A 13,126-nucleotide genomic window follows, 5' to 3' on the forward strand; every position below is an offset into this window, starting at 1 on the left:
TATGAGACAGAATTTCTGATCAATACATATCTTCAGTAGATGTAATACCTGCACTGCAGATAGGTACAGACAAAAGTACACAAATCTATCCTAATTTTGGGAACTAAAATTTCTTCCTTGGGGAAGACAGAGGGACAGGTTAGGGAAAGATAAAAAGGAAGGGCAGGTCTCTCGGACCCAAAGATGAGAGGCACCCAATTGTTTGTTACTCCCCACAGTCTCAAAACAGGAAAGCTAGGATAGTGTTGTATATTTGGCACTGCTGATATTCCACCTCCTGTGAGAATCAACTAACAATTCTGTTTCTTAGTTTGTTTTCTTATGTCAATTTTCCTTTTGATGTAATTAATTTTTTTCTGTTTACAGATATGAACCTGCTGACTTGGCACACATTGAAATTCCCCCAACACAAAACCACAGCACGCCACTGGAGGCACAGCTATTAATGGAATGGAAATTGGCTTTGCCATTTCATTTTAGCTCTTCTACCAGGAAGCTGTGGTATTGTGGTGCAGGGATGTCAGTGTGTACCATGACTGCAGAGATTTACTTACGAACAAACAAAAATTTAAATACATAATCTTTTTTTAAACTAAAGAGGGAGCAGCACTTGTGGTGAGGGAGATGACCATGCCCAGAAGTATGCTCCAACTTCCATACAGGAACACTAGGAGTAGGTTTCCCATCTGTCAGTACAGCGTAGTAGGCTATGATTTGTGTAGATTTTTTGTGTGTGTTCATTAGGTTAGTTATATTAGTTCTTAATTTATATTTTTCATGTAGTGTTAATATGTTTAGTGAAAACACATGCCTGTGTCACCAATTATTTAAAATATGCACTGCAAATGGGCCAGAATAGCTTTGAGAAACAGCCTGTAGATGCTCCTTGATTTGTAGCCAGTAGTACAAGCTGATGAGCTTCCTCAAATATTTAAGCTGAGTATTCAAGATTTATTATTAGTTCTCAAAATTTATACACATTTATGTTTTAGGCATTATAAAATTTTAATATAAATGTCTCTCTCTTGTTCATAGCACTGGAAATCCCCCAATTCATGCAAGAACTAGTGAAGAAAGAAAACTGAGAAATATGGCAGAAGAAATTAAGCAAGAGGCAAATTTTACATCACATCCAGTCAGTAGTGAAAGCAAAGAGATACTGAATCCATTAAAGGATGTAGCATATATTAATAAATCACATGCTGTCAGCGAGGTACAAAATGTCTGCCCTATTACAGAGCAACGGCATAACTCTCAGAGCAGAGAATTATATCTAGGACATTCCTATAGAGACGTCAGAGATGACATAAATCCATTTGATGATGTCTTGATCAGCCAGCTTTTACAGTACTCTGGCTTTGTGGAGAGAAATAACGGAGGCTGGATAAAAGTTCTATGCAAACCCACCCCTCGGATAAGGCTTCCATTTACGCTTAAAATCGGTAAGTTTTCTAAAGTATAAAAGTTCACGTCCTATTTTTTATTCCACTCAGTGTCTTGTCTATCAGTCCAACTGGGTTCTAACAGTCATTATTTCAAAAACTAACTGTTCATTAGTCCTAATAATTCTTGTCAAAAGTTTCAGCACAATGTTTGGTGAACGTATTAGATGTGACAAATGGTATATGAAGTCTCTCTAAGAATTACCACATTTACTGGCATAATTCTGTTACCTTTTTAGAGATTATGTCGGTTCTGCAATCTCACCGAAATGTGAAAATTTGTGAGTTGCATACTACTGCACCCTTTTCATGTTAATAGTTGACAGAATTCATGAAACAAACTTGCTGGTCTATTATTGCCACCTTACATGGCTCTGAATGCATTGCTCTCCAGGTGAGCCACTACTTCAGGCTACTACACCACTTCCTTGAATGCTTTGCCCACAATTAGAGGGAAAGAAGAAAGAGAACACTATGCAGAAAAAACTGATTTCTTTGTGATAGACATGTATGACCGACTGCACAGTAGCTTGGATATTTTAATCAGTTCAGCTGATAATTTTTCAGAACATCTTTTATGTACAGCTTAATACTGGTCCATTCAGTTCCATTGCATGAACTCATTGTATTTGTATTTATTTATTTATCCTGTGGATCACATATTGTACAAAGTACACATGATATAGTACAAGTCATTTTTCTTAATAAATATGTAGTTTGGAGAAAAAAAATAGGCAATGGACTGCCATTTAAAAAATGTACACAAAATTGGTCATTGATGAATATAGTAACTTCACATACAGAGAATACAAACAATTTACATGGGGAACTAAGAAACATGTAGGCAATGTAGTGCTACTTTAAATTTACACAAATAATCACTGAGATTACAGAATAGTGAAAATGTCAACTGGAAACACAACAGAAGGACAATGTCATTTAAAAACTACATTAAACATGAAATTAACATTGAGATTTCACAGACAATTAAGTTTTAATACTAATAGAATGTGTACTTGTACATTCAAAAGCGAGTTGAAAAATTTTGGGAAGTGAAACTGATAACCTTAAAATATGTTAAACAAGACAAAAACTGAGGCTCATGTTGTGGTATAACGCCCTGTAACAGTGGTTTTAATGTAATGACATGACACTTTATTTCAACATATACTCATTAACATGTCTATATAATTAAAGTGCTTCGCCTTAGATGAGCTCAGTCTGATAATGCAGTGCACAAGGCAGATAAATCTAACAGTATTTCTCACAGAGGCTTATTAAGATAAGTAGGTCATCCTTTGAAATATTGTTCAGAAAAATGTAAACACCAGCTATGCTAGACATCTGGAAATACATCTTTTAATATTATCCTATTTGAAACAAAAAGTGCCTAACATACTAACTACTGAAAAGAGAGAAAATATGACTGGCACAGCCTGAACTGAATAACAGTCACAGACACTAGATTTGGAACCTTCATTAGGAGACACAGAAACAAGAAAGGACTGTTCTCCAAAGAACATGTTTTACTGCTCTTATAAAAACCATCTTTAACTTTCTTCATGGAATTGACATGAATCAGTCAAGAATGAAGCATTATCTGCTGAAGCTGATTATTCATATTTCAAAACTGAATCTGAAAATTTCACAAGACTGTACAATTAAATGTAAACATGCAGCGAACTACATGTATGTTATCTTTTCTTTCTCCGTTGTAATACTTGTCATCTCTGATTTTCAGATAATGATATTTATCAAGTGATAAAAGAGATAGGAAAAGGTTCTTATGCTCGAATACTGTGTGCAACTGATAATTATGGTGAAAGAGTAGCTCTGAAGGTTCAGAAGCCATCCTGGCTTTGGGAAGCATATATTGAAGACCAAATTCAGCATCGTATAAAAGGCAAAAATCTGGTAAGAAGAAGCGGTTTCCTTGCATTTATGTTATCTTAATAGTTGTCCTTATGATATGCTCGCACTGAATGGCTTGTTCAATTTGTAATTACGTTTGAAATATTTCAGTCCGATGATTTGCATTTATTGATAATACCTATTACAGTTGTTTGCACATGTGCATAAACCAGATTCTCAGTAACTGAAGTAATGCTTAGGTACCAGAGTGTAGCTTAAAGAGAAAGGCAGGTGTGCCTTATCACAGATATTATCATAAAAATATTGAAAATATTTGAAAGTAAACAATAGATGAAGACCTGTCTTGTGTCAATGCTCTTGCCCTTCTTTTAAGACCCCCCTGTGCTGGCAGGTTCGCGGCATTGGGTCTTGTCTGTTTTGCAGTGCGTAAACACCTGAGTTATTTGTGACCTGAGGCTTTCCCGGCGAATGTGCTGTATCCAAGGTTCTCAGGTGTCCAGCCAGATCCGGATGTGTGCACCCTATCTGGAACTCGACAGACTTCATTGGCCGCCTGAAGTAGATGACAGTACAAGAATCCGACATCATGGTCAGCTTCGATGTCGTCTCATTCACACGTGTCCCGCTGGAAGATTCTCTCCACTTAATCAGTGAGAAATTCGGGCCTGAACTGACACAACTGTTCAGGCACGTGTTAACATCTACGTACTTTGTCTTCAATGGTCAATACTACGAGCAGACTGACAGAGTAGCCGTGGGCAGCCCGCTCTCCCCAGTGGTGGCCTACCTGTTAGTGGAGAGTTTCGAAGAGGAAGCACTGGAAGCCGCCAAAGTGAAACCTGTATGCTTCTTTTGCTACATGGATGACACGTTCGTCATCTGGCCACACAGACAGGAACAGCTACAGATTTTTCTACATCTAATTTCGGTCCACAGTAACATTCTTTTCACCATGGAGACTGAGAAAGGTGGAAAACTACCCTTTCTTGATGTCCTTGTGGAACGTAGGTCTGATGGCTCACTGGTCACTGCGTGTACCGCAAGCCGACACGCACTGACCTGTACCTACATGCCTCGAGCTGCCACCATCCAGTGCAGCTTAATGGAATGCTCAACACATTGGTACATAGAGCACACTCGATCTCTGATGAACAGAACTTGCCAACGGAACTCAAACACCTGGAGACCGTGTTCCGCAAGAATGGGTATGGCAACTGTCAAATCCAAAGGGCCTTCCGACAACAGAAGTGCAGCAAGAACCAAGATGAAGAACAACCTGAAGAAGAGAAGCAAGTTCTGGCCTTTCTGCCATTTGCTGGCAACGTGTCGTCAAAAATAGGGAGACTGTTAAGGCGACAAAAGATTGACACAGTCTTCTGACCACCAGCAAAGATTCGTGACCTACTAGGTACGGCAAAAGATGACATAGGCCTTAAGAAAGCGGGCGTATACAAAATCCCGTGCGGCTGTGGCAAATCCTACGTCGGCCAAACAGTTCGCACGGTCGAAGACTGATGCAAGGAACACGAACGTCACACCCGCTTACGCCAACCCAGCCATTCGGCCCTAGCAGAACACTGCATTGAAACCGGACACACATCAAAATTCGAAGAGACAAAAACGCTGACAGCCACAAGTGCCTACTGGGACAGTATCTACAAGTAGGCCATAGAAATTCGCGTAACGTATAACCTCATCAACAGGGACACTGGGTTTCAACTTAGCAAGGCCTGGAAACCATTATTAAACACCATCAAAGAGCAATGGCGTGAGTGGACGCGAGATCCTTCCGCCACGGCGGACGGTGATGAAGTGCGACTACCACCGGGCGTGGCTGCAGCTACCCCCACCACGCGGCACTCCATCGGCCGGCCGGCCGCGCCAGGGTACGACTCGGGACCCCGCGGACATAAATACACAGCGCAGACAGATCATTCCATTAGCACCACCTGATGATGGCGGAACGCTTATTTGCCAAAATATTGTGGAACTTCGACGATCCGATCCAGCTGGACACCCGAGAACCTTGGATGCACCTGAGTTATTGTAAACAGTGTGCTGCCATCCTGTCCTCACTGGCTGCCTATGCCTCCTGCAATACTGCACCAATAAAACTCAATATGCGTGGACATCAATGTACAGTATTCACAAAACATTTTCGTTTTTTCAGTACTGGCTTGAACCACAAGGTCCAGAGGCTGCAATTGTACTCTGCAGTGCTTAGCCCTCTGACTCCATGTAATTTACCCTATTAGATCTTCACTTCCAACTAAAAGGTTAGATCTTCATCATGAAAATTAACAATCAATTAATTCTCATGATAATGTATAACGAAATGTACAACTATATCTACAATAGTACTCCACAATTTACACTTTCACTCTTATTTCTCTGTCATTCTACCCTTGAACAGTACGTAGTAAAGAAGAACACTTAAATATTTCCATGTGAGCTTTTATTCCTCTTGTTTTGTTACAATGATCATTTCTGCCTATGTAGGTGGGTGACAACAAAATACTTTCACATTTGCAGAAGAAAGTTGGAGATTGAAATTTTCTGGAAAGATCTTGTACCAACAAAAAATGCCTCTGTTTTAATGATTGCCATATCATATCCATGACACTCTCTACCATATTTTGCCATAATACAAAATGAACTGCTCTTCTTCAAATTTTTTTGATGTCCTCCATCAGTCGTATCTGTTATGGATCCCATACCGCAGGGCAACAGTCTAACGGAGGATGGACAAGCACAGTGTAGGCAGTCTGTTTAGTGCATTCGTTGCATCTTCTATGTATTCTACCAATAAAATGTAGCCTTTGGTTCATCTCCCACTATACATTATCTATGTGATCATTGCAATTTAAGTTGTTCATAATTGTTATTCCTAGGTATTTACTTGAAATGACAGCTTAGATTTATGTGATATACCAAGTAACAGAAATTTAAAGGATTCCTGTTAGTACTCATGTGCATGACCTCACATTTTCCATTATTTAGGGTCAATGGCCAGTTTCTGCACCATACAGATATCTTGTCAAAATCAATTTGTCATTGGTTTTGATCTTCTGATGACTTTACTAGATAGTAAATGACAGCATCATCTACAAACAATCTAAGGTGGCTGCTCTTATTGTCTCCTAAATCATTTATATAGATTAGAAATAGCAGAGGGCCTATAATACTTGCATGGGAAACATCTGATATCACTTCTGCTTTATTTGATGACATTCTGTCAGCTACTACAAACTGTGACCTATGGGACAGAAAATTACAAATCCAGTCACACAACTGAGATAATATTCTATAGGCACGCAATTAGATTAGAAACCACTTGTGAGGAATTGTGTCAAAAGCCTTTCTGCAATCTAGAAATATCAATCAATCGGTCAATCAATTTGTGATCCTCTGTAGAAAGCACTCATCATTTCATGAGAATGTAGAGCTAATTTCGTTGCACAAGAATGATATTTTCTGAATCTGTGCTGTCTGTGTGTCAATAGATTTATTTATTTGAAGTAATTCATAATGCTCAAACACAATATGTGTTCCAAAATCCTGCTGAAAAGTGCTCTCAGTGATATGAATCTGTACTTCGGCAGATAACACCTGTTATTTTGCTTGAGTATTGATGTGACCTGTGCAATTTTCCAACCTTTAGGTATGAATCTTTCATCAAGATAGCAATTGTATGGGATTGCTAAGTATGGAGCTATTGCATCAGCATACCCTGAAAGGAATCTAATAGGTATACAGTATGAACCAGTGGACTTGCCTTTATTAAGTAATTTAAGCTGCTTTACTACACTGAGGATATCTATTTATCACATTGGCTGCAATTCTTAATTCAAATTCTGGAATATTTGATTTGCCTTCTTTGGTGAATGAATTTTGAAAAGCCGTACTTGGTAACGCTGCTTCAGTTTGCACTGTCATCGGTAACATTACCATCACTATTGCACAGTGAAAGTAATAATTGTGTCTTCCTGCTGATGTACTTTCCAGGTATCTTTGAATTTTCTGATAGAATTCAATATTGTGTTTTGGTGTAGAACTATTAAGAGCATTTCGCATTGAAGTCCACGCTAAATTTCAAGCTTCTGTAAAAAAAATTGCCGTGTTATAACAAGGAATTACACAATAAATATATCACCATTCTACAGTTTATTGACACAACATTGATACAAAATAATTCGGTGCGGAAATTTGATAGTGGTAGATACCGCACCCCTTCCCCCTTGAGGAAGCATCTGCTGCGAATGACACCACATCCAAGTGATCCCCCTCTGAGTCCTCAGCGTTGTTGGTGACTTGGGGCAGAGGAGCATATGGACGAAAATGCCCTGGCAGGGGGTAAAGGTTGTATGGTGTGGACCTCAGCAGCGGAGCAGGAGGAGCCAGAGGGGTGTCTTCATCTTTATTCGGAATTGCCCATGGTTGCTGATTGGGCAACGTCTCCTAGTCTGGGAAGGGCAGCCTCTGGTCTAGGCGATGTCTGGGGTAAGTCGCTCGTGTTGGAGTGTGGTATTGGTCAGCTGGCTGTGGGTAAAAGGCATATATAAGTCTGGTGTTACACTGTCTGGGTGGCTAGGGGTAGGATGAGAATTAGGGGACTGGTAATGATGGTGTGGGAGGAGGATGAAAAAGCTGTTGGGAAACTAGTCAGAGACGAAGTTGATAGCATGTCGCAGAACCACCCTGTGTGGAAGGTGGACCCTGAAGACCTTCCAACCCCCCGTGCTGGACAATTGTTCCTGGAATCCAGGCTTGTTGCTGGCTAAATCCTTTCACCCACACCAAGGTCCCAGGGCAGAACTTCGAAGCAGGCAGTGGTGGTGCTGGCTGTGGCGTTGGCATGAGCAGGCTCAAGAGGGTCCGGGGCTACTGTCTGTGGAAAAGTTCTGCTGTGGACCTCCAACTGCTCAAAATAAAAAGTTAGTGATGCTTCCATGGAGTGGTCGTGGAGGTATTTCTTCATGTGAGATTTGAAAGTGTGGGCTATCTTCTCAGCTTCTCCATTAGATTGTGGATGGAAGGCGGCGCGTTGGAATGTGGCGAATGCCATGCTAGGCACGAAAAGTGGACCAGCATCAGTTACGAGCACATGTAGCAGACCTCCAATCCCAAAATTTTTTTCTAAGGCTGTGATGGGATTTGTGGTTGACAGATTGCATCGTACAACGTATGGAAATCTCAAGTAAGCACCAACCACAATCAAGAACATGACGTTAAACACTGGCCCTGCAAAACCAATGTGTACCTGCTCCTAAGGGTGAGCACATGGTGGCCAAGAAGCAAATGAATGTCGTGTGGCTGCCTGCTGGCTTTGGTAGGATAGACACGTCATTCAATCTCCTTGCTCATGCCCAACCAGTAAGTGAATCTGCGAGTCAGGAGTTTAGTTCAGGACCCAGTGACCGTGGTGCAATAGTTGCAGGATGTGCTGGCATAAAGAATAATGAATTACTACTTGAGGATATCCCTCATCGGAAATGAGTGGAATTACTCCATCGATCCACATGAGCTGATAGCGAGCATTAAATAACTGATGGAATGCTGCAGAAGCCTATGGAGGCTGTTGTTCAGGCCATCCATGAAGTATGTGACTCTGGACTTGTTGGAGTACCTCATCGTTACCGGGTTCATCAGCGATCCTTGAACTGGTGTTGGGAAGAGAATCAGGTCACCATGGAAGGCGGGAGAGGGTATCAGCGTTGGCATTCTCAGTCGTGTTGCAGAAAACAATAACTTGGAATTTCTTTAATGCGAAGATTATGGTCAGTGCTCTCCCTCCCTCCCCTCCCTTCCCCTCCCCTCCCCTCCCCTCCCCTCCCCTCCCCTCCCACCCCACCCACCCACCCACCCACCCACTGGATGAATGCCTGAGCTGGAAATTATGTGGCTGAGGTACTCAATCTCCGGCTGGAAAAAAACAACATTTTTCTTTTCTGCATTTTAGGACAGCTTCCCTTAAGAAGCTGAATAAAGATTTCAGATTGCGAAGGTGTTCCTCCGTGGTTCTCCATGTTACAATGATGTCATCTAAATAGTTAATGCATGCATCCACTTTGAGTACTAATTTTTCCAAAAACCGTTGAAAAATGGCGGGAGCAGTTGCTATACTAAACATTAAGCGTTTCAAATGATAAAGTCCATGCAGCATGTAAAGTGTATGAAACTGTTGATATTCTGCATTGAGGGGAAGTTGGAGGATACATCTGCTAGGTCTATTTTAGAGAAGTAGTTTCCACTTTTTAATTTTGACAGTAATTCTTCCAGCTTAGGAATAGGATATGTCTCACTCTCTGATTGGGCACTGACAGTTACTTTAAAATCACTGCACAGTCAGATATTCCCTGATGCCTGTCAGAGTATGACTAATGGGGTAGCCCATCGACTAGAAGGAATAGGTTCTAAAACTCCAATTGTAGTTAGGCAATCCAATTCTTTCTTTACTTGCTCTCTGAGAGCTAACAGAACAGTGCCGGCTTGAAAGTAATGAGGTCATGCATTTTGTTTCAGTGTGATGTACACCTAAAAATCCTTTGCGGTGCTGAGTTCTGGGGTGAACAGGTCCTCATAATCCTGGCAAAGTGTCTCTAGGTCCAAGTATGGAACGTCTTCAGATACCAAATTCACATAATCGTCGATTGAAAATCCAAATTTCTGAAAAGAGTCCAGTCCAAACAAGTTCTCAGCGGAATCACTGTTAACAAATAAGAAGGTAATGTGGCAGATGATATTATGATATGTCGTGGCAGTTTGACTTGACCACGCACTGGAATGGTATGTTTATTATACGCCATTAGACATCTCTTTGTTTCTTGCAAGGGAGGAGCTCCAAGTTTCAAATATTTACTGTAATTCAGAATGCTCACAGTTGTGCCAGTGTCTACTGGTAATTGAACTGGTTTCTCTGCAATTTGCACTTCTACGAAAAGCTTATTGGAGGTCTCTTGATGGTCTACAGTGGCCACCAGATTAACATCCATCTGTTGGGCAGGAGACTTTCTTGCCTGGAGGGACTTACGACATATAGAAGCTAAATGGCCATTGGAAGAAAAGTGTTGGTAATAAGCTCATCTGCCAGGCCGGTCTTCACATTGATGTTTTTTTAAAACAAGATGGCAATCTTTTTGGTACCCAGGACTGGTTTGATAAGCTTAAGCGGCGTGGAGGACATCGTTGGTTAATGTTACAGCATCCCACGTGTACTGTTGCTGCATGTAAATTGCCATTAGTGTAATCATTGGCTGCTGGCTCGGATGTGTTTACATTAGCGGCTGCTAAGTTGATCCATGGCTCTAGTTGCTTGCCTGCTGCTCAGGATACTTCGAAGCATTGTACTAAGTCCAAACCATTGCCTAATGATTGGTCTCTGAGTTGAAGTGCCTAATGCTGGAAATTCCTGTTGAACGTAGCCCGGATGGTCATGTCCTTGATCATTTCTTCTGCATAGGACGCCTCACTTTTATGGGTAACAAAATGACTTGGCATACTGGACATGGCATTATCTCAGCCGCACGTAATATCGCACCACTGCTTGGTGCGGAGGTTTAACAGTGGTGGATACCACATGCCAATGTTGGGGACTTTGCAGTCTTTTAAATTTGGCAAGTTTTTTAAGTTGTTCCAACCTGTTTTGTATACCATGAGGGACCAATTCTTTTTTTATTAAGTTATTTGCTATAAATCTCCTCATTACTGTCAATACTTACTGTCAAGACTCACAACTCAGTAGCCCATTGTCTATGAATCTGGTTTGGCTGTTTCTTGCATTGGTAAAATGCTACCCAAGAGGAAATAACATATCTATGCTGTTGGTAATATTTAGTCAGCAACGAATGAATATTTGAAGAGGTTAGCTTTGAAGGCTTAGATAATGGAGCCAATTTGCTGAGTAGGCAGTAAATCTCAGGTTTTGACAAAGACAAAAACAAAGATTTAATGAGGCTGGCATCAGTTACCTTGAATGCGTGGAAATGCTCCAGTAATCTTGATTCGTAGGCTTCCCAATCCTCTAAAGCCTGATCAAAGAAAGGAAAAGCCGGCACTTGTGAGTTTCTTGCATCTGCAGTAAGCTTTGAAGAAGTGGTCACAAGTCCATTGACATGCTAAGCATAGTGAACGTTTGAAGTCCAAGCTCCAGTACAGCATTCAGATTCTAAGTCAAGAGTGGAGCCAAATTAACATTGAACAGCAGGTCCACCATAGAGTAGCATTTCTAGTTGTGGAGTAGAACATAGCATGATGAGAACTGGCTTGTAGACATCAGTAGTAGGCTCCATAGTTATTGGAGCTGGTGGTGGTGGTCGCTGTATATTATCGGCGGCCAATTGCTGGGCATTAGGGTTGGCCATTGGCTGTGGTTTGAAGCCTGCCCGCGGATGGATGAGTGCAGCCTACGATGTGTATATCAGCCGTGCGTAATAGCGCACCACTGCTTGGTGCGGAGGTTTAACAGTGGTGGATACCAGAAGCCAATGTTAGGGACTTTGCAGTCTTTTAAATTTGGCAAGCTTTTTTCATTACTTCTGTAACGGTGTTCCAACCTGTTTTGTATACCATGAGGACCCATTCTTTTTCTTATTAAGTTATTTGCTATAAATCTCCCCATTACGGTCAATACTGTTTCTTTGAATTTTAGCCACACCAGGTATGCACTTACATAGTTCAGAAGGATTAGAGGCTATGTCTTAGGAAGGCATCAACTGAATTACTGCCTGCTTTTTTAAATAGATATATTTTGCAATTATCTTTGCTGGGTTTGAATGATATGGGATTCAGTCTCGTTACAATGACTTCATGGTCACTAATCCCTGTACCTGTCATAATGCTTCCTATTTGCTCAGGATTATTTGTTGCTAAGAGCTCAACTATGTTTTTGCAACCATTTACACTTCAAGTGGGCTCCTGAACTAATTGCTCAAAATAAATTTCGGAGAAAGCATTCTGCACAATTGCAGATGATATTTTACATCTGCAACTTACTTAAAAAATATGCTAACATCCCCCTAACCATCTTGCAAATCTATGTATATTGCTTAACATCTCACCACACTTCTCAGTGTGCTCATGGCCTGTTCAGTAGGCTTATAATCTCTTAAATACTAGGAAATATGTTTATTACTACTACATATGCTACAATGTCATCCACACAACAGATATGTTTATACTTCAAGCTTTCCACTTGCAAATGAGAATGATACTCTAAAGATCTTTTTCTCTCCCTGCAGTATCCTTAACAAATCACTTTTAACAGTACCTGGTATGGCCCAATTAATCTCTTATGCATGACATCGCTTTTGTCTAGACAGTGGTTTTAAAACCCATTGTTTTGGTACATCATTCGGAACCTTGTCCCTGCCACAACAATATGCCTTATACTTTCCTAGAAAACGTATTCCCAAACCTATCCTTGCAAATGAATCACATATGGTACTACCACTCACAGTACATCAACCAATAGTTGCACTTGTCTCTCTCATCGTAATGTCAGTAACAGATACTATTGTTCCCGAAATGCTCAGCTTTCTGGTACCCCAGCTCACCCAAAGCTGCTTCCTGGTGCCTCATGGCACTATGTTTTACAAATTAATCCTTAGTGGATTTGTATGCAATTTAACTGGTTTGTTCCTTAAGACAGGCACACATTTGCAATAGTACTTTACTGGTGACAGCTTGCCCTACCTGGAGTTTTCTCCTTCCAAGTTTCACCATTCACCACTGAAGGTCAGTTCTGGCATGACAATCAGGCAGAAAGTTTTCTCTCCAGTTTTCCTCGTGCACTTCAGATATATTAGGACCATCAC

At 40.9% G+C, this 13,126-nt stretch overlaps 1 protein-coding gene across 4 annotated transcripts in view; it reads left to right on the forward strand.

Annotated features, from left to right (window-relative positions):
• The window catches only part of LOC126262995 (mitotic checkpoint serine/threonine-protein kinase BUB1-like), a 245,335-nt gene that overhangs the window by 170,974 nt on the left and 61,235 nt on the right, over positions 1-13,126 (forward strand). For all 4 annotated transcript variants that reach the window (XM_049959949.1, XM_049959951.1, XM_049959950.1 and 1 more), the window contains exons 13-14: positions 1,036-1,442; positions 3,184-3,356. In XM_049959949.1, coding sequence (XP_049815906.1) covers positions 1,036-1,442; positions 3,184-3,356 — 580 coding nt within the window. The remainder of the gene's footprint in view (positions 1-1,035; positions 1,443-3,183; positions 3,357-13,126) is intronic.

The sequence above is a fragment of the Schistocerca nitens genome, chromosome 6, assembly GCF_023898315.1.
Source record: "Schistocerca nitens isolate TAMUIC-IGC-003100 chromosome 6, iqSchNite1.1, whole genome shotgun sequence".
Taxonomy (NCBI): Eukaryota; Metazoa; Arthropoda; class Insecta; order Orthoptera; family Acrididae; genus Schistocerca; species Schistocerca nitens.